At 45.6% G+C, this 24,710-nt stretch overlaps 1 protein-coding gene across 1 annotated transcript in view; it reads right to left on the reverse strand.

The window, feature by feature from the left end:
- Positions 1 to 2,655: 2,655 nt before the first annotated feature.
- PPP1R15B (protein phosphatase 1 regulatory subunit 15B) overlaps positions 2,656 to 24,710 on the reverse strand; it is a 31,973-nt gene continuing 9,918 nt past the window's right edge. Inside the window, exon 2 of the mRNA XM_085651196.1 lies at positions 2,656 to 4,659. Within this exon, the coding sequence (XP_085507322.1) occupies positions 4,465 to 4,659 (195 nt within the window). The 3' untranslated portion in view covers positions 2,656 to 4,464. The remainder of the gene's footprint in view (positions 4,660 to 24,710) is intronic.

A 24,710-nucleotide genomic window follows, 5' to 3' on the forward strand; every position in this document is an offset into this window, starting at 1 on the left:
ATTGGCTAATATTTGGTGCATGGGGAGTGTTTTTCTTTGGGTGTATAAGGTTATAAAAGACTGTGAGCCACGGAGTAAAGTGGCAGTCTCATGAGAACCTACCACTGATGTACTTCTAGGATAACTGTGCGTAGCTGCAGCTAATAAATTTGGTTTTCTACGCTAACAGAGTATTCCGTGTCTCTGTACAACAAGGCAGGTGAACTCGGAGATTTCAGGTGTGCCCTGCGCCGCCAGGCCCTTAAAGGCCCGGTTCTTCAACGGCCATGTAACCTGCAAGTTGAACACAGATTTCTGTGGCAGGTGCAGCAACCCCCTCCTCTATATTGATGGAATTAGACTCTGGCCGTGTTGGTCACTCACACACATTTGTGCAGGAAGCAGGTTTTTATTTTTTATTAAACTGCAAGATCTCTGCAGCAGGCGCATAGATTGACTGAGCTCACGAAGTGTGACCTGCATGTTGCACACAGACGACAGCATCAAGACAGCTTGCTCATTGATACAATTTACTGTGATTATATCCCGAGGCCGCAGTTTGCACACAGACTTCAGCAGCCGTATTTGCCCAATAAGGTGTCCCGCTAACAAGATAATTTTTACCGAAAATTGCGCACCAGACGCTGCTCTTCAATGTGTGTAGTTTTTGCATGGACCCACTGAGTTGCACCGTCTGGAATCCAAGATACGGCCTGCTGAACGCACGTGTGTCTGTACTTAACACCCAGAGCAATTTGGCTGGGACACAAATAAAGGCCTGCACCAGATGCATCAATCTTCTGAGCTAAACGTTAAGAGATACATACTTTCAGGTTATAGGCATTTAAATGCTACACTTGTGATAAGCCCTTAATATATTAAACTTAATATCACACGTGTCACCTATATGTTGCATACGGTTCTTTCTGCAGAAGGTGCACGCATTTACCCATAAACTTTTATTTCGATTGGGTATGTATCTGACAGATCTCAGAAGCAGCTGTAGCTACCCACCGAGCTGCCGCCGTGTTACTGCACACTAGGAGTGCCCTGCTAGCTCGGCACATCTCCTTGGCAGGGATAGGGTCAAAACCTACTGTGCTCTCCTACCTTGTAGGCGCTCACCGCCTCCTGGATGGGCATAAAGCAGTGCCCATGGTGCTGGGCAGCATCACTGCACACCAGGCAGGCAAGGCGCCCATCGTCCCGGCAGAACAGGCGCAGGGTCTCGCTGTGCTCAGGGCATCGGTCCCACGCCCCACCCATTCCCCCCGTACGTCCCCCAGCAGGCTGTGCTCCAGCAGGTGGCTCAGCACCCGGTTGGGGGTGCAGCGGCGCTCAGGTAACACCTTGCGGCACAAGATGAGGGCGCTAGGGTGGTCCCAGACCCGGTCAATGCATGCGCGGCAGAAGTTGTGCCCTCAGCCCAGGATCACCAGGTCTCTGAAGAGCTCCAGGAAGATGGTGCAGGTAAGCTCATCAGACAGGTCGGTGCTCTGTCTGGGCATTGAGCCCGGCGCTGCCGCCGATGGCATGGGCTCTGCTGCCACTTGTGCCCATTGACTGTCAGACATGCCCAGCTAGGGTTTGAGTCCCTGAGCAGTGTTTACAGTGTGAGCGTAGGACGGGGGCTCCTCTGAACGGGAGGAGGGGGGGACTGCAAGACCCACGCCTCCCATTGGCTGAGCCCAGGGAGCAGGAGGGGGTGCAGAGTAGGAGGGTGAGGCTGGGGGCTGAACAGCTCCCACCCTATTAATGCCCTACGGATCAAAGGACCAATTAAATCCTGCTCCGGCGGTCAATGCTTGCAAGAGCTAATAAATCAAGCGCTCGGTCGGAGCGTGTGAAAGCGCCCATCACTACAAAGGAGACGCCAGAGAGGAGACGCCATGCGTGTCATGATGTATTTGCTTGGCTTTTCCTGCCGGCCTCGCCTGCCAAAAGGTTTCTTGTCTTTATGGGGCCATGTGATTGGCCCCATAAAGATAAGAAACCTTTTGCGACCAACGCAAAGCAAGCGAGTCCGTCCAAATGGGACGGCTTGAAAAGCCAAGCAAATAAGTCACCGACACCTCTTTTCCAATGGCTGGCCACCGTTTAGCATAAACGATGACGCCAGCCAATGGAAAAGAGGGGCGGGGCTTAATGCCCCTTACAGAAAATACCTGTTAACACTAAATCTCGCCAGCGAGACTGCGCATGCGCGCAGCTACGCCAGGCGAGACCTAAAAACTCAATATAACCAAGAATAATGATCAGGCTGAAGACACATTGGAAGATCGCGATGTGTAGGGCGATGGACTCACCATTAGGTGTCATTAATACACTAAACCTCTATCCCCTTTGTTTTGTTTGTTCTTTTGAAATATCAATAACTTTGAGGAAAAAATTAGTTACTAGACCTGCACCAATCAGATTGGGGCACAATTTTGATTTCTAGGTATCACTTGAACAAGATGCTCATCAAGTTGAAAGCAGACATCTTCATAGACCCACTCATCTGTAAGCTCGAGCAACAATGGTTTTCTCATTCCAAGGAGTCGTCTATCCACAGTACATTACAGAGAACTGTCTCAGCAAATAAGATTGGTATGTCACAATTATTGTACTATCACCAAGTTTCAGAGTACTAACTCAACCATAAACATAGATCTAGTATATATACTATGAAAAAGCTTTTGGTAAGTCATTAGTGAATCTTTTTATTACAATGTACACATTTATAATTTTAACAAAGAAATATATTTAAATAGAAACAAATACATTGTATTCAATGTAATTTTTTTTTTTTAGGAGGATTGCTATGAAGGCTGTTGGCCTACAACCACAATACAAAAATAAAATCTCATAATTACAAAGCTCAAATTTCAAATAGAATATAAGACAATTCCTCTTATCTTTCCTTGCTTTCGAATCACAATCAAGCACATCTTGAAACAGTCCATAATATTTTCACTGATATTTGCAAAAAACACAAAACAGTCGATGTAAAAGCGATCATGAGAAGTGATGCATAACTTCTCTTAATGCTTTTGTTTGGAGTTCCCAACCAAAGCTGCTATTGGCATATAAAAAAAGACAACCTCATCTGCAGTCTCAGGCTGACAAATGTGATACACATTTCAAGTACACTGCCCAAAATCCATTCATAATTGAGTGGAACACGAAGGTTTTGTTTGCAAATGTAAAATTTGCTATTGTTACGTTTCTTAATAAAAACAAGAGGTGAAGAAAAATTGAGGGCAGGGGCACATAATAAGTTTAACCAATTTAGAAATGGTACGCCACTATGGAAGTAGGCCACTGTAAGATCTCCATGCTTGTCTCTAGAATAAATTGGAGATCTACAGACTTGCAAACTAATATACCATCAAAAAAACTGGGCAGTTACTACTTCAACAACTGTTAAAAACTCAGAGCACTTGGGAATAATCAACGGTAGAATGAGCAATAAGCTGTATAGCTTACCTGTGTATAAACACAGTTTGAACATGCATTTTGGTAAAGTGTCTTGTTAAGCATGCAAGTCTAACTACAAAATACTTAACATGAAAGCCTTCCCATGGCAACATTCTACATATAAAATAAGAATCATTTTGCACAAAAAGTGTAATAATGTGCACACATATTGGCAGACTAAATTTCCAAAACTGATTTAACCAGATCAAATTACTTCGTGGGCCAATGGCTGAACTGAATTTCACAAACAATTTGGAATAAACGGTACCAATATTAAATCAAGGAACTCAAAACAGGGAAAAACATGTCTTAAAACAGCGGGCTCAAAAGTTTCAATTCTTGAAAAATATCAGTTATTTTAAAAGAACGCTATCATAATTGCTGGGAGGTAAAAGGGGAAACATAGGGTGCTGCTAAAACTGAGGCCTATACCAGCTTTCAATGTGGTGTTCAAAGCACTGCATGTTGAAAAAGCAGAGATTATGCCACAACCCTTAACTTCAATGATTAAAAAAAAAAAAGACATGCCCATCTGATTGAACAAGAAGGATGAGACAACCCGCTAAAATGAAGGCAACTGTGAAAAATAAGATAGTGAAATGGTGGGCGGAATTGTTAACCCAGAAAACTAGAAGAACCTTTAAAACAAAAAGCAGCAGATAATTCTACAGTGTCGGGTTTACAGCTTCCTAGACATGAGGTATACATAGGTTCAGCAAGTGTTACATAAAAAGAAATATCTGGAAGAAATTTCACTTGCTTCTTTTACATAAATGCACCAAAAAAAAAATTTGAAAAAGCTTCTGGATCGAGACGTTCAATGGAACAAATCTTACAGTCAGACGTTTAGAATGAGAAAGAAATGCACACTGCCAATGCTTGCTTTGGGTCATACATAACACATGACAATGTGGTTAAATGTTGATTTGTTTTATTCCATGCCTTTAAAAACTGCAGCCTACAACACTTATGATAGGACAATGCATCAAGGGACAGCAAACAGTCAGTCGTTCGACGTTTCCTGCGTCAGCTGCAAAGCTCTTTCTGTATTCGACACCACATTTGCCTTCTGTGTTGAGGAGTAAAACAGTGTCCAATGGCACACTCGGTTTCTTGAATGCGTTTCTGAAACCGGCATCGATCTCGAGCACACTCTTCCCAGGGTCCCTTGCGGTCTTCATTGCCAACGTAGTGTTCGGTAACTTCATCAAGAAACGTAACCTATGAGGCAAAATACAGAATTTCAGCCCATTACAATTTTAGAAGCACCAATGTATCACAACAATTGCAAAGAAAAGTGGAATTTCTCCTGCACTGATTCACCTTCTGTTATGCAGAAGCAACAAGAATGGTAAAAAGTCTAGTTTTATTGCCACGAGCTCACAAAAATGCTTATTCACACTCAATACTCCTTGATGTGCCACACCTTAAGAGCTACGTTTTTTAGGACAATAAAGATCCTAGTTAAAAAAAACATGTAGTTACATACCCATGTTTATCATGTGGCTCAAGAGGGTGTTTTCTATTTTAGGACTGAATCGTTTACTACATTTCGAACGCTTGAGGTTATAGCTAACCGGCACCACGCTTGCACTAACAAAATGCCACCCACCCTAACTGAAGAGAAAAGCGTGACTAGTTGCGCATAGGTTAAAAGAGATTAAAAAAAAAAAAGTTTCCTTTATGTATTTTGCAAGAGCTGACTGATGTACCGTAACATAGTCCTGAATAGAACCAGAATACGTTGCAGTTTATAATAAATTAAAAAAAAAAAAAAAACACCTAAAGACAGGTATGAAAAGATTTGCTCAGCAGTCACTTTGTTGAAAGAAATAGCCTTTATATTTAACTGAAGCAGTTTAGCTGGAGAGCAACACAAAGTATACTAGTATCCGATACTCCATGCACACAACTAATAAAGACATAATGCACTTGAAGAATGCCACACCACAAAACCAGTGCAGTTTCATTTTATTTGGAGAGCATTTACCATGTGCGCCCTAAGTGGCTATGGGTATGCCCAGACATGGGTCCCTTGCTCACTGCACCGCTGGATTCAAGCTAGAGTGACTGATGAGGGGCGATACCCCGAAACCGGTCAAAGGACGCTTGTTGGTCCAGGGAGGACTTGACCTGGCAGTTCGGGCTGGACCGTAACCATGAGGAGCAGGACCAAGACTGGTTTTCATATGGCTGGGTCCAAACTGGGGTGACGTGGCAAGCAAAATAGTGGGTGAAACCCATATCTGCGACTGGCGGCGAGCGTTTTGAAAAGTTTCAACACTCCGTCCATCATTTTATTTTGTGATCTTGCTCTACTAAACTTACACAATAGCTCTATTAGGTTTCTAGGAATCTAAATAATCAGTATTTTTACCATCAGAAGAGTGTGTAGGAAAATGTGCTGAGTACTAGGGAGTACAAAGTCACTTACCTCCTCTGCAATACGGCAACGAGGCTGCTTTGGGCATCTGAATGGCAAAGAGTACGAATGTAATGACAATGTAGTGTCAAGAATAAATCAAGTCACAAAACCCGTAACAGAGGGGGGGTTAGCCAAAGGCATGGGTGAAGAGGTGAGTTTCCACAGATTTCCCGAATTTCAGGAATCATCTTTAAGTCTCAGGTGTGGTGGCAGAGTAGTCCACAAGGATTAGCCTTGAATGTGGACAGACCTGCCATATTTCCTGTATCTATTTCGGGGAATAGTGATAAGAGTGAGGCATGTAGGTTTAGAGATGAAGGCAGCAGAGCAACTGACAAATTGAAAACCGCACAAAGATCACCAAAACCACTTCACTTTTTTCCATCTCTGTCTCTGCAAACTTCAGCCTCAATTTTACTTTCAAAACAGGCAGTCCTGTAGGCCTATCCTAGTTTCATCCAGTCTCTACTATATGGATTCACTGGGTGGGTGGGTAAGATTCCCATTGCCTTCCAGTTTTTCAACATATCAGTCCTACGTGAGGAAGCCAAAGCATATGAAAATGGCGCTCCACATATTTTGGAAAATTACATTCCACTTTTAAGAACCTCAATTGCTAGGGATTGAGGCAATGGAATGGTGAACAGGTTACATTTACACAGACACCAACCTCTCAATTTCAAAGTATGTAGGACTAGAAAAGGACCGAATCTTGGGAGCAGAAAGACCATGTCATAATAATTGTGACTTTTACCTAGGTGCAAAATTTTAGCTAATGCTGCTGGGTTACGATTCTGTGATATGCAGTGACATGCATATCACTACTGCAGGCACATTACTCATCGAATTTCTTTGCATCCAAGTGGTTTGCAACTAGTAAAACACACAGACCTTTTCAGAAGGCACTGTAATCCGGAGTCACCCAACCAGTGTTGGAACCTATGACCAGCAGTTTATGTAACATGCACAGTAAGTTGAGTAGCCCTTATTGATCTTGCTGAGATTGGAACTTGCATCTGCAGTGCAAACATAAATCACTCCAACAGAATGTGATTTGAAGATTATACTCCCATCTCCACAGCAGGCACATTAAGCTATTAAGGTATTCTACCGAGATGATCTAACCATAGACCACTAGTGTTTAATTATTGGCACTGGAAACAAACCGACTGCTTCAGTACGAGCACAACTCCTCCTATTGGCTCATCACTTGGTAGAGCACACTTGAACAGAGTAGTCTTGATATGTGTTTATAAAGTTAATGACCCTCCTTTTGTCAACATAGGAAGGATGACAGGTGACGTTACCTAATAAAGGATGTGCACTGATCCAAGGCACTATCGTTTAACAAAGAAAGACAAAAAAAAAAAACAAAAAAAAAAAAACCTCTCCAACAAAAATAAGTTACCTATAACTACTTTTAAAGAGCTGTGGGTGTTCAAGTTCTAACGGCTCTAGTTTGAATTTAGGAGAGCCTGTGGAACTAGCACAGGGATCTCAGTGAATACTTAAATCCAGAAGACGTGTACTGACAAGAGAGTGGTGCATGATGTAGATATGGACGTGTACTGACAAGAGTGGTGCATGATGTAGATATGGTTAGCATTTTCATAGGTCCTCGTTTCAGAAAAGGTAAGCTAGTTCACGTTGTACATCAGAACAGACAACTGCTGCTGCTACAAATAGCTTCAACACAGCTCAAGTTCTTGGTATTTATTTGGATTTTCTTATGTTGATCTTGGTTCAGCTCTGCTGTCTGATGGGCAAGTTTAAAAAAAAAAAATGAAGAGGAATGTAAGCAATTTAGCTTTTAATGGACTTTGTACGGCTCACAAAGCTCTTAACCTGACTGGCCTTGAATACATCAAAAGAATCTCTTGCCATGTACCAAATAGGCAATTACGATCTGCATCTAAAAACGTAGTGGTGTCTAGACTTCATAGAGCCTCTTCGGGTGGTAAGATATTTTGTCTACCACACTTCCAAGCTCTGGAATCCTATTCCAAAGCAGTTGCGAGGCCAATCCAACTTAGATTTTCAGACCGCAGCTGAAACCTGGCTTTTTGCTCTTCCATTTTAGCGTATCACTGTGGTAAATGACTTGGCAGAAGACGCCTAGTGCCAAGACCCCTTTGGCATACGCCGCGCTTTGCAAAAATAAAGTAAAATCAACTACATTCCCTCCACCTCCAAATGCTGAATTTATTAAACACTACTAAAGTGCATGACGTTTAATATGGGGAGAATCTGAAAACATGAAATCCCAAGCTAAGCACGACAAAGTTTTTACCCTCTCTAAATTAGGGTGGTTGTCCGGCCCCCCCCTCACCCCCCCCCCTAGTATGGATACAATTTTTGCTCTTTTTCCAACTGCGTCCTACAGTAGAAGTAACCGCATGAAACCATGACTACGTTTTTAAGTCTTGTCTAGCGAACGCAGCGCATGCTTTGCTTCGCCTTGGCGAGACTATTGTTGTAGGTTTGGTGCGCGAAGGGAGACAAACCATGTGCGTGCACAGACAGGCGATGTGCACGCGCATGGCGTCTCCTTTCCACGCTTTCATGCTCCCACCGCACCCTCACACGCTCCCACCGCGCGCTTGTTCGATTTGGTGCCAGCTGTAGAGTTAAGACACAGGGCACAAAGTCTTTCATCAGTTCTGACTCTTGTATCATGCTCACTCCAATAACTCACTCCCAAAGCGCACAACCCACTAACACTCTGCCTGTTCCGCAAATCATCTCTAGTTATCTCTTCAGACCACAGCACTTCTTTCCCACCGTTTTGCAACGCTGTTTCACTCGGCAGCTCTCTATATCCCTGCACACATCTCATTCCCACCAGTACCCACATCTCGTTCCTCCTCTTCTCACTTCCTTCTCATCCCAGGCCCTTTCGCTCTTAATATCCATCTCTCGAAGGAGTTCTCTTTATCTGGCTTCACAACTACTTTGAAAACCTCTCTCTCCCTCTCAGACGTATACCCGGCACCCTTTGTGTTTTGTTCTCGCTCATCAATTGTTCTTCGTAAATTATACTCTATTCCTGGCAGTTTTCTTCCTTCTCCTCTCCCTTGTATTGCGCCTGCTAGCTTCCCTCCCCTGCGTACCCTCACTGTCTCCCTCTTTGTTTCTTCTCTTTACTCTCTTGGGATGCTGTTTAATTGGCTCTGCATTAGTATTCAGGCCCTGTGTTAGGGGGCGTGTGCGGGCGCACACACACACACACACACACACACGTCCATTAGGGTGAAATATCTGGACAGGGTGGGGAGGGGAGAGAAGGGAGCGAGGGCTGGAAAACAATGCGCGCCGTCAGGAAGTGCAGTGCTAGGGCTCGTGCGGGCCTCCGGCTGCCGGTACAGCAGCTGTCACTGTGCTGTTTGCGACAGAATAATCTGCGCCTCGACAGATCACCGCTGGAGACGAGAGCTGTCTAATTAGGGACTTCTCCGAACCGCTGCGTGTGTAAACGGCCGTCCCTGGCTACAAATGAATGGGAGTTGGATGCAGGGGGGTGCTGAACGCCCAGCGTGTTTGGTGGGATACCAAACACTCCCCTTATATTAAAACAACCATCCTTTTTTAAATGAGGTTAATAAAAAGGGGAAGTGGGCATCACAACCTGCCCTTTTTTAACAGACATTCAGAGGCGTTGCTGGTACCCAGTAACCTGCCTCAGTGGCGCATGTTTTACCATTCTGAGGCGGCCTCTCCAGGGTTCACACAGATGGGCTGCGCACATATCTTTCCTTTAGGTACATAAAATATATTTTCTCTGTCGCAAATTCATTGGACGTGCATGAAAATGAATATCGCGGTGTCTTTAAAGGCCGATTCGCCGCTGTAGTTATGTTTTTCCATGTGTTAGTTCATTCCCTGGGGCAGAGTTTGTGAGGTGAGAGGGACGTGTAAGTGTTTTAATAGAGCTTAAACATCAAAATGAATGTGTTTTTTGTCGTTATATAGTAAGTCTTCACAAATTATACAATAAAGAGAAGTACATTGGAGTTGAAAAACATACCAGCGAACATAAGATTTAAATGTGTATGTCTTAGGAAACATATCTATTCCCAGAGTTGTGTCAGCTCGGAAGAGCCAGAGGCTGGGTCCAGCATTTATCCCCTGAAAGGACTCTCGGGCAAGGCCTCTCTGGACTTTGGCTTCATGGACAACCATGATGCTAGTATCACCAGAAAGAGCATGTATAACATGCCGGATGCCGAGAGCCATCTTGGCATTTGCATGCTTAGAGTGTGTCAGAGCACACCGAAGCCACCATGGAATCACCCAATTTAAGGCTACAAAAACTACTTAAACAAGAATGGCAGTTTCACATAGCACAGATGCTACCTGCTTTCAAATTTGAATAGCAGCGCAGAAGTCAGGCTTACTGTTGTGAACATGGCTGATGTTTGAAGAGTTAGGGTTTGGTGCCTGGGCTACGAGTAAAGAGCACTCGTTTTATTTCAAAAAGTCTTGCTGTTATTCAGTTGTTGTCCGTAATGTAGGGTGACGTTAACTGTGTGAGAGTCTTAGTTATCCACGTTAGTCAAGTCTGGTGGCTGCCTCCGCTGTAGGGGCCTGTGTTCGATCTCATAGTCACAGGCTCAAATCCTGGCGGGTCCACCCAGCCTTTCATCCTTATGAGATCAATAAAATGAGTACCATTGAGTAGGGTAACAGTACACATCTGTTATTCAGCGGAAAGATACCCTTGGGTGAACAAGCACACGTTATGTTTACATCAGTGTTGGACATAGTAAGTAAATCTCGTGACCGTTTTGTAAGCTTCCTGATCTTACTTGGGAAATGCCATCCTCCCCTCAAGCCAGATTCGAAGTCCTCACCACTACAGAAGGTGGACCGGCCAAAGTTGCCCCCAGATCCTAAAGGCTTTTTCGTCATTAAGTAATTGCCATCAGATTGGTGAAGCCACAACCTTTAGCTGTTTGACACATTTTGTGGCTACGTCTGGATCTTGATGGTAGTCAAAGCCCAGAATGTGATGTGTATTGACGTTTGAGATGGCTGGAATCACTGGTGTGAGAAGCGGAAGCACTTGGGTAGCTTTATGCTTGAGTTGTATAGAAAAATAATGCAGATTATTAAAGGTGTTGTATTATACTGTGCTGCATTGGGGCCCCTTCACGTTCTTACTGGTATGTGATATAGGAAGGAAGTGCATCTTAGTTTGATGTCTATACTGAATGTCCCCGCCTTTCCCCACTTGGGATCAATGACCTGTTCAAGACCGCTTGCAGGTTTTAAAAACACATAAATAAAAGGCATTGGCATTTACAATGCCGATAGCACAAACTCTCGCAAATGCGAGACCTATTGCATTGCAATTGCTTGTTTCTATTCGAATCCCTATGGAATTTTTCGCATGTGTTCATGTTACATCAGCACGCCCAGTTCCACTGCAGAGTATCAGTTTCATCCTTTTACATCAGTCTGAAGCATTCCCCATAGGCATAATTACCAGGTTATGTGACATTAGCTATAATGTAACCACAACCAGGGTAGGCTTACTAGAAAAAAAAAAAAAAAAAAAACAAGGTATACCTCTCATACAGACCCAATGATTGGAAAAAACAACAGTAACTAAATGCTAGCGGATCTGCACCCCTCCAAACCTGCACCCCCCCAAAAAAAATACTTTGTTTCAGCAATGCAACACGTGCATCACAACTTACATTTGTGAATCAATATACCACTTAGCTACATGCAATTTTTCAAAAAGCATCCAGTACTACAGCAAGAACACATGTATATCTCTATTGCAAACACTTTACCAGTTGAGAGAAATCCTAGTTTCCTTGGTCTTCAATTGTAAGAGGCCTAAAACGTGTTTGGGTTTTTGGAGAGTGATGTATTTCCAGGATAATAAGTCTTTCAAGTGGGAAACAGACGGGACTTCTATTAATCAGCATATTAAGAAGGCCAGAAAAAAATGGTAACACAATTTCATAGGCTTCAACGCTAATCTTATCAAGGTCCATGGCACCACCCATCGGTGTAAAGCGAGCAAAATAGCGATTTGGGCAGGAAATTAAAATATAGCATTAAATTATGATGAGACTCCTCATCACAATTTTTTTTATTAGAATAGGAAATCACAAATGCATCATTTCCAGCTGACCCACGCGAAACCATCCATAAAGACAAAGCAACACTTCCACTGTGTTTTTTGATAAAAACTTTAGACAGCAGAGCGACTGTTACAACTGGAGCAGGCCAAAACCTGATCTGCAGAAAGTTGGCTCCTGTCTTGAGTGTGCAGTAAGCAAAACAAATTAAGGACAAACGTGACCCGCAGTAATAAACCGTAACTAGAATTAATTTGAGCATTCCATCCATTAGCATAGAACCCACCCATGGCTGATCATTGGTTGTTTTTCTTGTTGCTCTCTTTTTTTTTTATTCAATTGCTTTCTTTACTCTTCTGTTTGTACCTCCCCTTAAACATAGCTTCTTTATTTTCCTTCTTTATGCATATCCTGAGTCTTTTCCACTGCCCAACATTCAGACAAAGACAAATACACTATGAAGGTGCACGTTTTGTGTCTCTCCATTGTGAGCTACTTCCCCGATCTCACATGGATGTGTGTGGGGGGGGGGGGTGGGGGGGGCAGGGGGTGCGATGCAGAAAAGCATAACACAGGGAAGAGTGCAACACAGGGGGCCCCTTTTCCAGGGGTGCAGCGGGAGCAGGGGAGGGCGCTGGAAAACACAAGTACTCTCTTAAAACAAAAAAGTAGTAATTCTCTAAAAGTGAGAAGTGGAAGGATACAGGTCATCCAGTCAAAAGTACGATAAAGAGGTTCTGCTCCAGGGTTAAGGATAAACACAAGGAGATGAAAGAAAGCCATTGGAGAAGCAAGGAAATAAGAGTAACAAAGCCAACCATGGGCAGGCTTCTAAGCTCATTAGGTTTTGGGACAGTCCACAAGAGGTCCTCGCAACCAGACAGCTAAAACTGTCTGGTATGGGAGAAGTAAAAAAAGAAAAAAGACTTCCTAATGCATTTGCAGTACAAGAATACTCCCTCATCGCCATCACTCCAACATAAATGATGCAGAAATCTGTTTTTCGAAATACACATTTCCAGTGAAGGTTATTCAGTGTTTTTACTCTCCATGTTATTTTAAATTGTTACTGAGTAACTGACGAGCTGCAGGGGGCAGTAGAAATCTTGTGTCACTGCAGCTACTGCAGGCCAAGAGTCAACGGGGTTACGGATGGGACTGGCAAGACTCATCTGCGCAGCTATTGCCTTTCTAGCTGGGTTGCACGGGGTACTAATGCCATAATCTTTACTAAAAGTCTTGCAGCAACTCTTATATTGAGTGCTATGAACATCTAGCTGAGATATAGATCAGGTAAGTTGGTTCTGGGTAAGTTATTTTTGTGCACTTTCGGCCTTGGTAAATGTATAAATAATGGCTTTGAAAGAAGAAGCTGAAATCTGGACTGCGCAACAAAATCAAAAATGGCAAGAAACTGTTATGATTGAGGTTGACAAAGAATTAAACTTAGCTAACTGGATTTTCTTTTTGGCCTTCCTCTGCAGTTAAGGACTTCTTTTTGAAAATGGCTGGTCTTAAAGCGTATTGCAGTCACACTACACTCAGCTGTCTCAAACAAACAATGTGAAAATATTCCAATAAGACCAAAAACCAGAACCCCACCATCAAGGTATATTTCACATGTATAAAGCACTCTACCGGACGTGGAGCTTTTGCAATCCAAGTGATACCCTGATGCCTCAACTAAGAATAAATAGCATTAATAGATTCTATTTCATTACATATGCTTCCATATCACCACCTGATGTACCTTTCTCTAAGCAAAAGTAGAAAATGGAGAGCAAGAACGTTAAAAAATAAAATAGAAATTAGTAAATTCAACGATTTCCCTACTTTTTTTTTTTTTAATGAGATGGCCTTGACGACGAGTCCATGCAAGGAAACAAGTATTTGGTGACCAACAGATTTCACTAGCATGGTTCAGGCCCTGGAAGTAGGCATGTGAGGAGTGAGGTGTAGGTTATTGGCTGGTTACTGCATTAGGAAATAGCAGTTTCAGATATAGATACCACAATGAGGTAGAAGGTAAGACATTAAAACACTGAGAACATTTTGTGCATGGACATCCTTTCCTAAAGGCATAGTAGCCAACTGATGAGCTGAAGCAACACTTAAGAAAAGATTACGATTTTTCAAAGAAAAGCAAAAAAAAAAAAAAGTGAGATCAAGGATTTCTGTGCCACATTAAATATGAATATAGGGCAATTTAAAAGGGTCCCAAAGCACTAAGCAGACTTTCAGTTTACGGAACATTTCATTTATAATTCACACTTTGTCATAACCCCTTCCTATTTCAATTAATTTCCTTTATTTTTAGGTTTGCCTTGCCCAGAGCTTGTGAAACCAATTGTATTAAATGTATCTTAAAAAGGGGCTTACATCCCACCTTCCCTTCTTATTGGTCCGTCTGCTTGTCATTTTTTCTTTTCCGCCTTTCTATTGCATGTAGGTGCTCTTTTCCTGTGTGTTTTTCTCTTCTCAGGATCCCGTGGCCCAAGTACTCCTTCACAGCCACCCCCCGTCGCTTTGATGGGTGGACCTTCTTAAATTGGATTGTTGCACAGCGTTTATTGCTGTTTCGGGGACAGCAGAGAGCCAGATCCTCTGGCTTGATCACATGCATCCAATGGGTACTTTGCCTTGACCCCTTCACTCTCTGTGGTTGTGCAGCCTTTCCCGGGTCCCACCTCGTTGCTTACCCTCTCCAGCGCCGGTCTGTGTTCCCCTCCCGTACCATACACTGCCCGTTAACACGTTGGAAAACATGGGGGCACGTATTTACTCATCAGTTTTCTTTTCGTGCCATAAAATTTCCTGTTTTGCGTCCAGTGGGGTAAACACAATGTTAATAAGCTGCTGAAAGCGGGAAAGGTGGAGTTTGGCATATGCAGGTCTGGATATGCAATTAAACCATATTCCCACGGATTTTGGAGTAGAAAAAGTATAGAGTTAGCAGTGAAAAACGAACTGGAATAGCAGCCAACTGCAGTGAAGTACCAGGAGTGTTAAAGAACTAGGCGCCGTCCTGTCCAACACATCACACTGGTTTGAGCCTCGAGGTGGGCACACGTAATCCCTCGGCAGCGAGGCTCTTAACTTCCCCCCCCCCTTTTAAACGGAATGTTTTGTATACAATAGACGCCGCACCCAACTCTCAAGAAAATACACAGTTATTAACCATACAACCATTTCACACTTGACTCATTCGAGGACCATGGGTGTGAAAAATGTTGCCCAGCAGCCATTTACAATTCACGAAAGCTGTGTTAATGGCCAAGAAAAAAGTATAATAGGTCACCTAAGCTACTAATAGAACCTTTTGAATCTAGATATGGAGCAGATATTGTATCACCTACAGGCTCAACTAACTATATTGCTCATGCAGGAGGTATTGAAAGCAACCAGGCCTGCTTACTCCCAAAACAAGCATTTGCAAGCATTTGCAATGCAATAGGTCTCGCATTTATAAGAGTTTGAGCTATTGGCATTGTAAAATTACAATGCCTTTTATTTACGTTTTGGTTTTAAAACAAATAAAAGACATGGTCATTTACAATGTCAGTAGCATAAACTCGCATAAAAGCAGTGTGTTGTCAGGATTGCCGTGCGCAGGACGCCGAGATCGGTGACATGCTATCGCGCATGTGCGATAGCGGCCCGACTGTAGAAAAGCCTGAGGCACGATAACTCGGGGCTTCGCGTTCTAGTGTTGCCCCTCAGCTTTGTCCTGCGTTTCCTGTTTCCGTATCCTCGACGCCTATCGGCGTTCTCACGCTTAGAACTTTGTTCCTTGGAAATAGTCCTAGTTCCCCTTACAGAGCTCTGTTCATTTAGGATTACCCGATTTTTTTCCCTTCCAACCCTTTATTTCCTTGCCTCTGCCCAGTGCTCCGCCCGCCTGATTGGATTGTGGTCTCGAAGGCCGGCCGGGCATCCTTGCGTGCTCCGCCCGTCTTTCCCCAGGCGTTCCCGCTTCTGTCTTCACTCTCTCTGGGGGCAGGACAGCATACTCAGCGCTCCGCCCGCCTTTCCGGAGTTAGTTCCCGATGGCCGGCCGGGTGTCTTGAGGCGCTTTTCCCCCTGTCATTGGCCTCTCGCTCCTTCCTCTAAACACCGTTGGTGCTCCCCTCAGTGTTTACTGTGCGCTCCTCCTGCCTTGCTGGATTTTGTCTCGAGGGCCGGCCAGGCAATCATTACGGACCAAGTGTGGATGAACAGGTTGCCGCCTCCTCACACAAACTACAGGAGGCTCGTTTCACCAGACTGTGGCCACTTCATTGCTAGATTGAACAGTGGATCAACGTCCTGCTTGAAGAGCCGGTAACAGGGTATGGGGATTTAGAAAGGGAAGGCGATTAGAAGTTAATCTCACTCATGTATGTTTTCTACGTTTAGGATAGATATATATATATATATATATATATATATATATATATACACACACACACACACATATATATATATATTCACTGAAAAAACCATAGGTTTCACACATGTTATAGTTAGCGGAAATTTTACTGATAAAAAACCAGTGAAATTGCCCCGTTATAGTTAGTGCTGGCAACTATAACTCACGCGACCGCAATCCTCTGCTGATGCTAATACTGTATTTAGACACTTATTTGCCCATGTCTTCTTCCATACATTTTTAGCTATACATATATTACAAATATTTTTTTTTCATAAAGACACATATGTCATCAGCAGAAGATTGCGGTCGCGTGAGTTATAGTTGCCAGCACTAACTATAACGGGGCAATTTCACTGGTTTTTTATCAGTAAAATTTCCGCTAACTATAACATGTGTGAAACCTATGGTTTTTTCAGTGAATTTGCAAGGTTTTTTAAATGCTAATTCCTAACTATAACGTGTGTGAAACCTATGGTTTTTTCAGTGAATTTGTACGGTTTTTTAAATGCTAAGTTACTTTACGCCATTCGAGGCGTGCGCGCCCACTTAACGCAGTTCGTTCCGTGCACGGTTTTTATCAACTTTAATAAGCCCTGTACATTTGGTGGCCTTTGGCCACCAAAAGCACAGGGGGTGGGGTCAATGTGGATAGTGTTTTTTTTTTTTTTTTTTTTTTTACCGTACGCTTACGGTAAGCGTACGGTAAGCGTACTCGGCGAAATTGCCGAAAAAAAAATAAAACCGTTTTTGCTCTTGGGATGTTTGGGGACTCCCTCAACATGACTATATGGGAGGGAGTTGTCATAACAGCCCAGTAACATGTTTTTGGCCATCATGTTTGATAAACAACACTCAGTGCGAGAGACAAAATGGCGGACGCCGCTTCCTGGTTTCGGCCGACACTAAGATCTAAGAGCCAATCAGAATCGCGCTCGCGCACGCCACCGTACGCTTACGGTAAGCGTACGGTAAGCGGGCTCAGATATATATATTGATTTAAAGGCTATTTTCTCAGAATCTACTGAACAGATTTACACCAAACCTACAAAAGGCACTTCCTTGACCTGTAGACTACCTCTCTGCCAAATTTCTAGTAATTCTGTTCAGCCGTTCGGGCTGTAGCTCGTTCTAAAGGTCCTATGGAAAAATGCATGGGAAAAACGCGTTTTGGGACCCCCCTTTTATCTCAGCCCCCGCTTGACGAATCCCCCCCGAGACTTTCAGGGTAGGAGCGGAGCGTAGCGCCCCACCTATTTTGAGAAATTCGCGAGGATTCATCGACCGGCGCCAAAGTTATTCAAAATAGAATGTTGAGGTTTTCCTATGGAAAAGGGGTCCTAACTATAACTACCTACTGGCGACCGCCAGTAGGTAATATAGATATATATATATATATATATATATATATATATATAGTAGAAGAGAAGGAATCCTCCAAAGCTGGCTCACGTAAAGCTCACTGTCATCTTCAAGTAGACGCTAGGTATTCTTATATGCACCTCTAGTTTCCTGGTGAATACCTCTGTGCCTCGTTTCTCCTCTTCTCAGCCCTCTCACCCTGTTCTGATATTCTTTCCAGATACACTATCCCCAGTTAAACAAAGAGCACAGCAGGGTCGGGACACAATATACGTTTCAACATTCAGAAGAGACAGCTGGCAGTTGCTCCAGAGATTTCTTCCCCTCCTTCCTTGTTTTGTTTCCCTGCTTTCCCCTATTGCCAGTGCTCTCTAGGGTTTGATAGAGGCATTGGGTAGTGGTGGAAGGTAGGGGTTTAGCAACAACTTAACCGAAACTCCACGACGCTCCTGCAGAATCCATTCCTGGTAAGATCCTTACATGTGTGGAGTGCAGCGGCGTGCAGCAGCGTTTCGTGTAGCAGTGTGAGGCGTGCAGCAGTGTGCGGCGTGCAGCAGTGCGGGGCGTGCAGCAGTGCGGGGCGTGCAGCAGTGCGGGGCGTGCAGCAGTGCGGGGCGTGCAGCAGCGAGGCATGCAGCAGCGAGGCATGCAGCACTGGCGTGCAGCGGCGTGCAGCAGTGTGTGGCGTGCAGCTGTGTGTGTCGTGCAGCAGTGTGTGGCGTAGCACTGTGCGGCGTGCAGCAATGTGTGGCGTGCAGCAATGTTTCGTGTAGCATTGTGCGGTGTGCAGCAATGTGTGGCGTTCAGCGGCATGCAGCAGTGTGCGGCAGTGTTTCGTGTACCAGTGTGAGGCATGCAGCACTGTGTGGCGTGCAGCAGTGTGGTGCAGCATGCAGCAGTGAGTAATGCAGCGGCATGCAGCAGTGTGCGGCGTGCAGCAGTGTGTGCAGCAGTGTTTTGTGTAGCAGTGTGCGGCGTGCAGCAGTGTGCGGCGTGCAGCAGTGTGAAGCATGCAGCAGTGTGAAGCATGCAGCAGTGTGAAGCATGCAGCAGTGTGAGGCATGCAGCAGTGTGAGGCATGCAGCGGCATGCAGCAGTGTGCAGCAGCGTGCGGCGTGCAGCAGTGTTTCTTGTACCATTGTGAGGCGTGCAGCAGTTTGTGGCATGCAGCAGTGTGCGGCGTGCAGCAGTGAGTAATGCCGCAGTGTGCAGCGTGCAGCAGTGTGTGCCGTGCAGCAGTGTGCGGCGTGCAGCAGTGTGCGGCGTGCAGCAGTGTGTAATGCAGCAGTGCGAGGCGTGCAGCAGTGCGAGGCGTGCAGCAGTGTAATGCAGCAGTGTGTGGCGTGCAGCAGTGAGTAATGCAGCGGCGTGCAGCAGTGTGGGGCGTGCAGCAGTGTGTAATGCAGCAGTGTGCGCACACTGCTGCGCAGCAGTGTGTGGCGTGCGGTAGTGTGCGGCGTGCAGCAGTGTGCGGCGTGGTTTGTAAACAACAAGAAAAGCGGACATCAAAGGAAGGGTGGGAGGGAACGAGCATATGGGGTGTGAGTTATAACTAAAGTTAATTGTTGTAAGAGGGGATGCAGGAAGTGAGGCCGAGCGCGCGCTGGCGAAAGCAGTCTGCTGCTTTCAAGTCTGATGCCAGATGCCAGCTTCGCGCTTGAATGCCTCACATGCACTGGCCATAAACCGCATTCCTAAGGTCTTGTGCCCCTTGCTAAATCGCTCTGAATGCGTGAGGCGGCGCACGCGCAGGAAGTAGCTGGAGGCAAATTGAATGCGCGTGGTTGTGCGCGTAACCGCCACGCGATCCACCTGGGAAGCCTTTGGGAGCTTTTTCTGAAGCCCCTACATAAGTCTCGCTGAGCAATCGCTTACACGATAGCCAGGCGAGACCTAAAAAGGACGATAGTCTGATTACTCAAGGCAAATATTACACAAACTTTTGTCAGCGAAGGTCGTCTTTCTACCGCCTGCATTTTGTTTTCTTTTTCTTACAAAAGGTAAGGGGGTTAATAAGTAGTATCCTAGTCCTCATGGGAGAGGGCATGTTTTGCCCCTGCCAAAATGTTGGCCATTCCAGACACGTTGTGTCCAGCACAATATATTGTATTGCTCAATAAACAAGTCATAATACTTTAACGGAGTTTCAGTAACTTAAATTGCACAACTGCTTACCAAGCTACAACTTTCAACAAAAAAACAGCTTAATAATCAAAGGTGAAACTAATGCTTTTACCAAAGCTTACTACTATCCCAAATGCAATCCAACCTGTTCATCACGAAAAATGCTTCCTGCTAAGGGCAGGAGTTTGTATACATGACGAACCAGGCCCACATCAGCAACAAACAAGCATTTACAATGCAACGGTCTCGGCATTGTTAAAGTTAGATCTATTGGCATTGCTCATGACAATGCAGTTTCTTGAAATGTTTTAAAAAAAAAAACATAAACAAAAATAATGTCATGAGCAATGCCAATAGCTCTAACTTTACCAATGCCGAGACCATTGCATTGTAAATGCTTGTTAAAAGTAATTGTCATTGTCTTTCTGGGTTGAGTTGGAATTCACTGCACGTTTTTTCCTAACCCTGAAGATAAGGGTAATTGTATTGTCATTGGGTATGGGGGGTTAAACCGCGTGTACCCCCCAGGCCCAGCCAGGGAGTCTCCTTTCTGACCCTCCCCCGTCCCCCTCCCGCTGAATGCTAAACGTGCATGGGGGCTGTTAGCTCAGCAATGCGATGCGTTTGTTCCAGGGGCTCTGCACACACATAAAAGACAATGAGGGGCTCATTAGTCAGTGGGCGCAGATTACCCTGCTGTGCTCACTCTGTAATCTCCCCTCGGGAGTGCCCCCTCCCCACCCAGTACTCACTAGTGATTTACAAACACCTGACCCGAGCAGTGCCCCTTCTATTCCGAACTTTGCATCTTCTGTCGCACACGCGCTCTCTAACTTAACTTTTTGCAGTGCCCGTACTTTTGCCCCGTTAGTCTCTGAGGATGGTCTAAAAAGCGTTGACGAGATAGGAGTCTCTGTAGCCCCTGCGACTTAAACGTTGCTGGAAAGGCCATCGAAGGCATTAAAACGCGGGGCAGCTTTGAACAGGCTGGAAAAGACCTCGTCCTTGAGTCCACATGGACACCAAATGTCAATTCGGAGCAGTGACAGATGGGTGAAATACAGGGGAGTAGTTACCAGTGGTGCAGCAGGTGCAGTAGCACAGGGGCCCAGAGTCCTGGGGGCTCACTGAACGCTGCTGTATTTTAATAGCCCAAGTGCAGTCAAGGGGGACATTCTCCTTGCTTGCACCAGGTTTCCATGGCATCCTTGCTACACAATTGGTGACCAGTGTGTATGAACTGGGGCAGCCTTGCAGGCGCTGTGTGCACCGACCACTGTAATGCTGGCTGGCATCAACCGCATTAAATCCAGGAGACATCTAACGGACATCACGCCCTTCTTTACTTTAAAAAAAAAAAAAGTTTGCTTTTTATAGACTGTTTACATTCAGCACAGTTCCCAAGAATAGACTGGCCTAAGCAGTGCTTTCACCGCTGCTCCTCTTATTCACCGCTGCTCCTCTTAAGTTCTATTACTTTCACCCCTCAGAGGCGCTGCCGGCCATTTACATAGGCGATGGGTGTGTAAATATAAGTGATTATCGCAGCATGGGCAGCGCATTGTTCGGGGAGTTCAGACCATCAGCCGCAGAAAGGATTCCTCCAGTGAATGTCGTCCGAGCAGCCAGAGAGTCTGTGCAGGGCCCGGGGAGGCCTATTTAAGGGACGGCCCGGCGCGCCGCGGCCATTTCACCCCTCTGTGCCGCGCCATGTGGGACGCTCTCGCCCTTTGCTGTCTGCTCTCTCTCCTCCAGGAGGGCCGGACCCTGCCACTCTACCCCACGCACAGGGTGTCCGCCCGGCACTGGGCCGCGGGAAGGTCCGAGGATGTGGGTTTCGGCGTGGACTACAATGACCTCGGCAGGGCGGACCCCCGGCTTCAGTGCCTGCACATGAGCCAGCCCTGGAGCAGCGGGCACCACAAGTTGGCCGCGCTGGAGGACAGCGCCCCCTTTAGGCTCCGGGTGCGCACTGCTGCCTCGGGACCCCCCAGGCCCGTCTTTCCCCACCAGCATCTCTTCCAGTACATCAAGCGGATTTACAGCTGCTGTAAGCTGGGCTTCCCCTGCGAAAACGAAGTGGAGCCCTCGTGGGAGAAGGAAAGGGACAATGGGAAGTGGGGGTATGTAAGGGGGAGCAGCGAGGAGAGCAGAAACAAGAGCAAGCACACACCACCGCCTTTCTCCGAGGAGAAAGGCAGCGTCGTTTTCGGATTCGGGGGCGTGTTTTGCTATTGTCTCCTCCCTGAGACTTTTCGCAAAAACCACGCCCCCCGATCCGAAAAGGACGGGGCCTGATCGGAGTGACTGACCTCTTCTCCAGTGGCTGGCCAGCATTTACGAGGCCAGCCAATGGAGAACAGGGGAGAAGAGGGGCTGGATCAAGCCCCTCTTCTCCAAGTCATTAAATCTCCGACTTCCGGTTCTGCCTTTCGGCAGACCGCGGTAGTCCTCGACCTAAAAAGTGAATCAGGCGTCCAAAGGCATTATGCCTCTCTTCTAGAGCTTAGAATATACTTAGCCTAAAAATTAGTTAACATCTGCAGGACAAATGCAACTATTTTCAAGAGACAGCTCGAGAGTTAGACTAGAATGCTACTACATGGTCTCATAAGTGATGCAAATGATTTAGCCTGAAACAAGCACAGGCCACTACTAACCCACCTTAAAAGTAACATTTGAGTGGGCCTCTCCCACTTCCCTAGAGTATATTGGATACCATGAAATGTAGTGTAGACAGACAACAACTGTGGTTCTGTGCAGGCTGCAGTCCAGTTACTTGTCAATATTCACTATTTAAAGGCATAAGAAGTAACGCTTTCAAAAACAAGTCACCTCACATCATAAGTCCTTTAAAGCCCTAGAAAAATGCCGCCACTGAACATCCTAACTTTACCATTGAGGGATCTCAGGGGTGCTAGTTTGTGCTGCACTGTTTTTGACAATTCACTGCATTCTCATAAGTCTCAAAAGGAAACTGTTTTCATGGAAAACCGGTATAATTGGTGGGTGGGTGTTAACTTATTAACTTGTCAGCAAACGAGTACATCCTGCATGCCCCAGACAGAGCCTCACATGTAGAACAATTAAGTGCACATCACAGTTGCAGATGTCAGTTCCCATACTTCTGTTACCGAAGAAATAGCATGCTCAAGTGGGAAATTGCAATTTGGAACCTAATAATCGCACTACAGACAGACACTTTTGCTACATCCAGAGAACAGTAACATCAAATCCCGACTTTAGAAGTTGCACAAGTTAAAGGCATGGTTGTCTGGAGATCTTAGCCTATTGCGCAAAATCATTGCTGGTATGGCTAATCAAAGGTTAACTAATTAAAATCCACACTCCGATGTACAAGGTAAAAAGGCGGCTTCAAGAACTAGTCTGCTTTGCTCACTGCAGACTGTATTAACTGAGTTTACTTCAGCACATGCACTAAGCAGCTTGATAAAGAAGGCTCAGGTCATTAGATGAAGCAGGAGACTAAAGGAGGTGCACTTGCTCACCTAGATTGTCACAGGTCATATCTGCAGTCCTATACGTAACTAAATCAGCCTGGGAAGGCCTAATTCTAGACTGCATTTGGAAGATGCCATGAAAAAAACAGCCCTGCTTTGTTTGTGGCCCTACACATAGCAGTAGGTTAACAAACCTATTGTATATTTTTTTTTTTATATGTATACTATAGTTTTGTACTTTTTATTGAACTTTGTAACTGTGTTGGATTTACGGAAATTCCAAGAGTCTGAATCCGAGAACGCACACAAAACCTAGAGAAAGGAGGACGTCATTAAACCGATCACAGCCCTGAAAACAAAACAAGAATACAGGCGAAAATAAAGACACCACCACCTTCAAAAAGGATGCAAAACCTGGAACCGCGCATTCTGTTACAGTGACTAATCAGTGGGTCTAATCAAAAAGTAGGACCAAAAGGGTGCAAAGAAACAGTTTTTAAGCATAGATCCAAAGGGCATCTGAGGGAGAGTGCTAAAATCTGCAAACATAGAGGCGCATAGTGAATGTATAGCGAGACCACAGCTGGGACAAAGGTCCCAGAACCAGTACCAGAGGGGACAAAGGTCCCAGAACCAGTACCAGAGGGGACAAAGGTCCCAGAACCAGCAATGGACAAAGGTCTCAGAACCAATCAATCAATCAATCATGGAATTTATATCGCGCACTACTCACCCGGAAGGGTCTCAAGGCGCCTGGGGGAGGGGGTCTGCTACTGCTCGAACAGCCAGGTCTTGAGCGGTTTCCTGAAGGCGAGGTGGTCCTGGGTCAGCCGCAGGTGGACGGGCAGGGAGTTCCATGTCTTAGCCGCCAGGTAGGAGAAGGATCTTCCTCCGGCGGTGGCTCTCTGGATGCGAGGGACGACGGCGAGGGCGAGGTTCGCGGATCGTAGCTGGCGGGTGGGCGTGTAGAAGGTCAGGCGGTCGTTGAGGTACCTTGGGCCCAGGTCGTGGAGGGATTTGTGTGCGTGGGTGAGGAGTCTGAACGTGATCCTCTTGTTGACAGGGAGCCAGTGCAGGTCTCAGGTGGCTCGAGATGTGGCTGCGTCGGGGGACGTCCAGGATGAGTCGGGCGGAGGCGTTCTGGATGTGCTGAAGTCTTTTCTGAAGCTTGGCTATTGTACTGGCGTAGAGGGTGTTTCCGTAGTCTAGTCTGCTGGTGACGAGGGCCTGGGTGACCGTCTTCCTGGTCTCGGTCGGGATCCAATGGAAGATCTTGCGGAGCATGCGGAGGTTGTGGAAGCAAGATGAGGAGACGGCGTTGACTTGTCTGGTCATCGATAGGGAGGAGTCCAGGATGACGCCCAAGTTGCGTGCGTGGTCCGTTGGCTTGGGTGCGGTGC

Source organism: Triturus cristatus, chromosome 1_1 (assembly GCF_964204655.1).
Source record: "Triturus cristatus chromosome 1_1, aTriCri1.1, whole genome shotgun sequence".
NCBI lineage: Eukaryota > Metazoa > Chordata > Amphibia > Caudata > Salamandridae > Triturus > Triturus cristatus.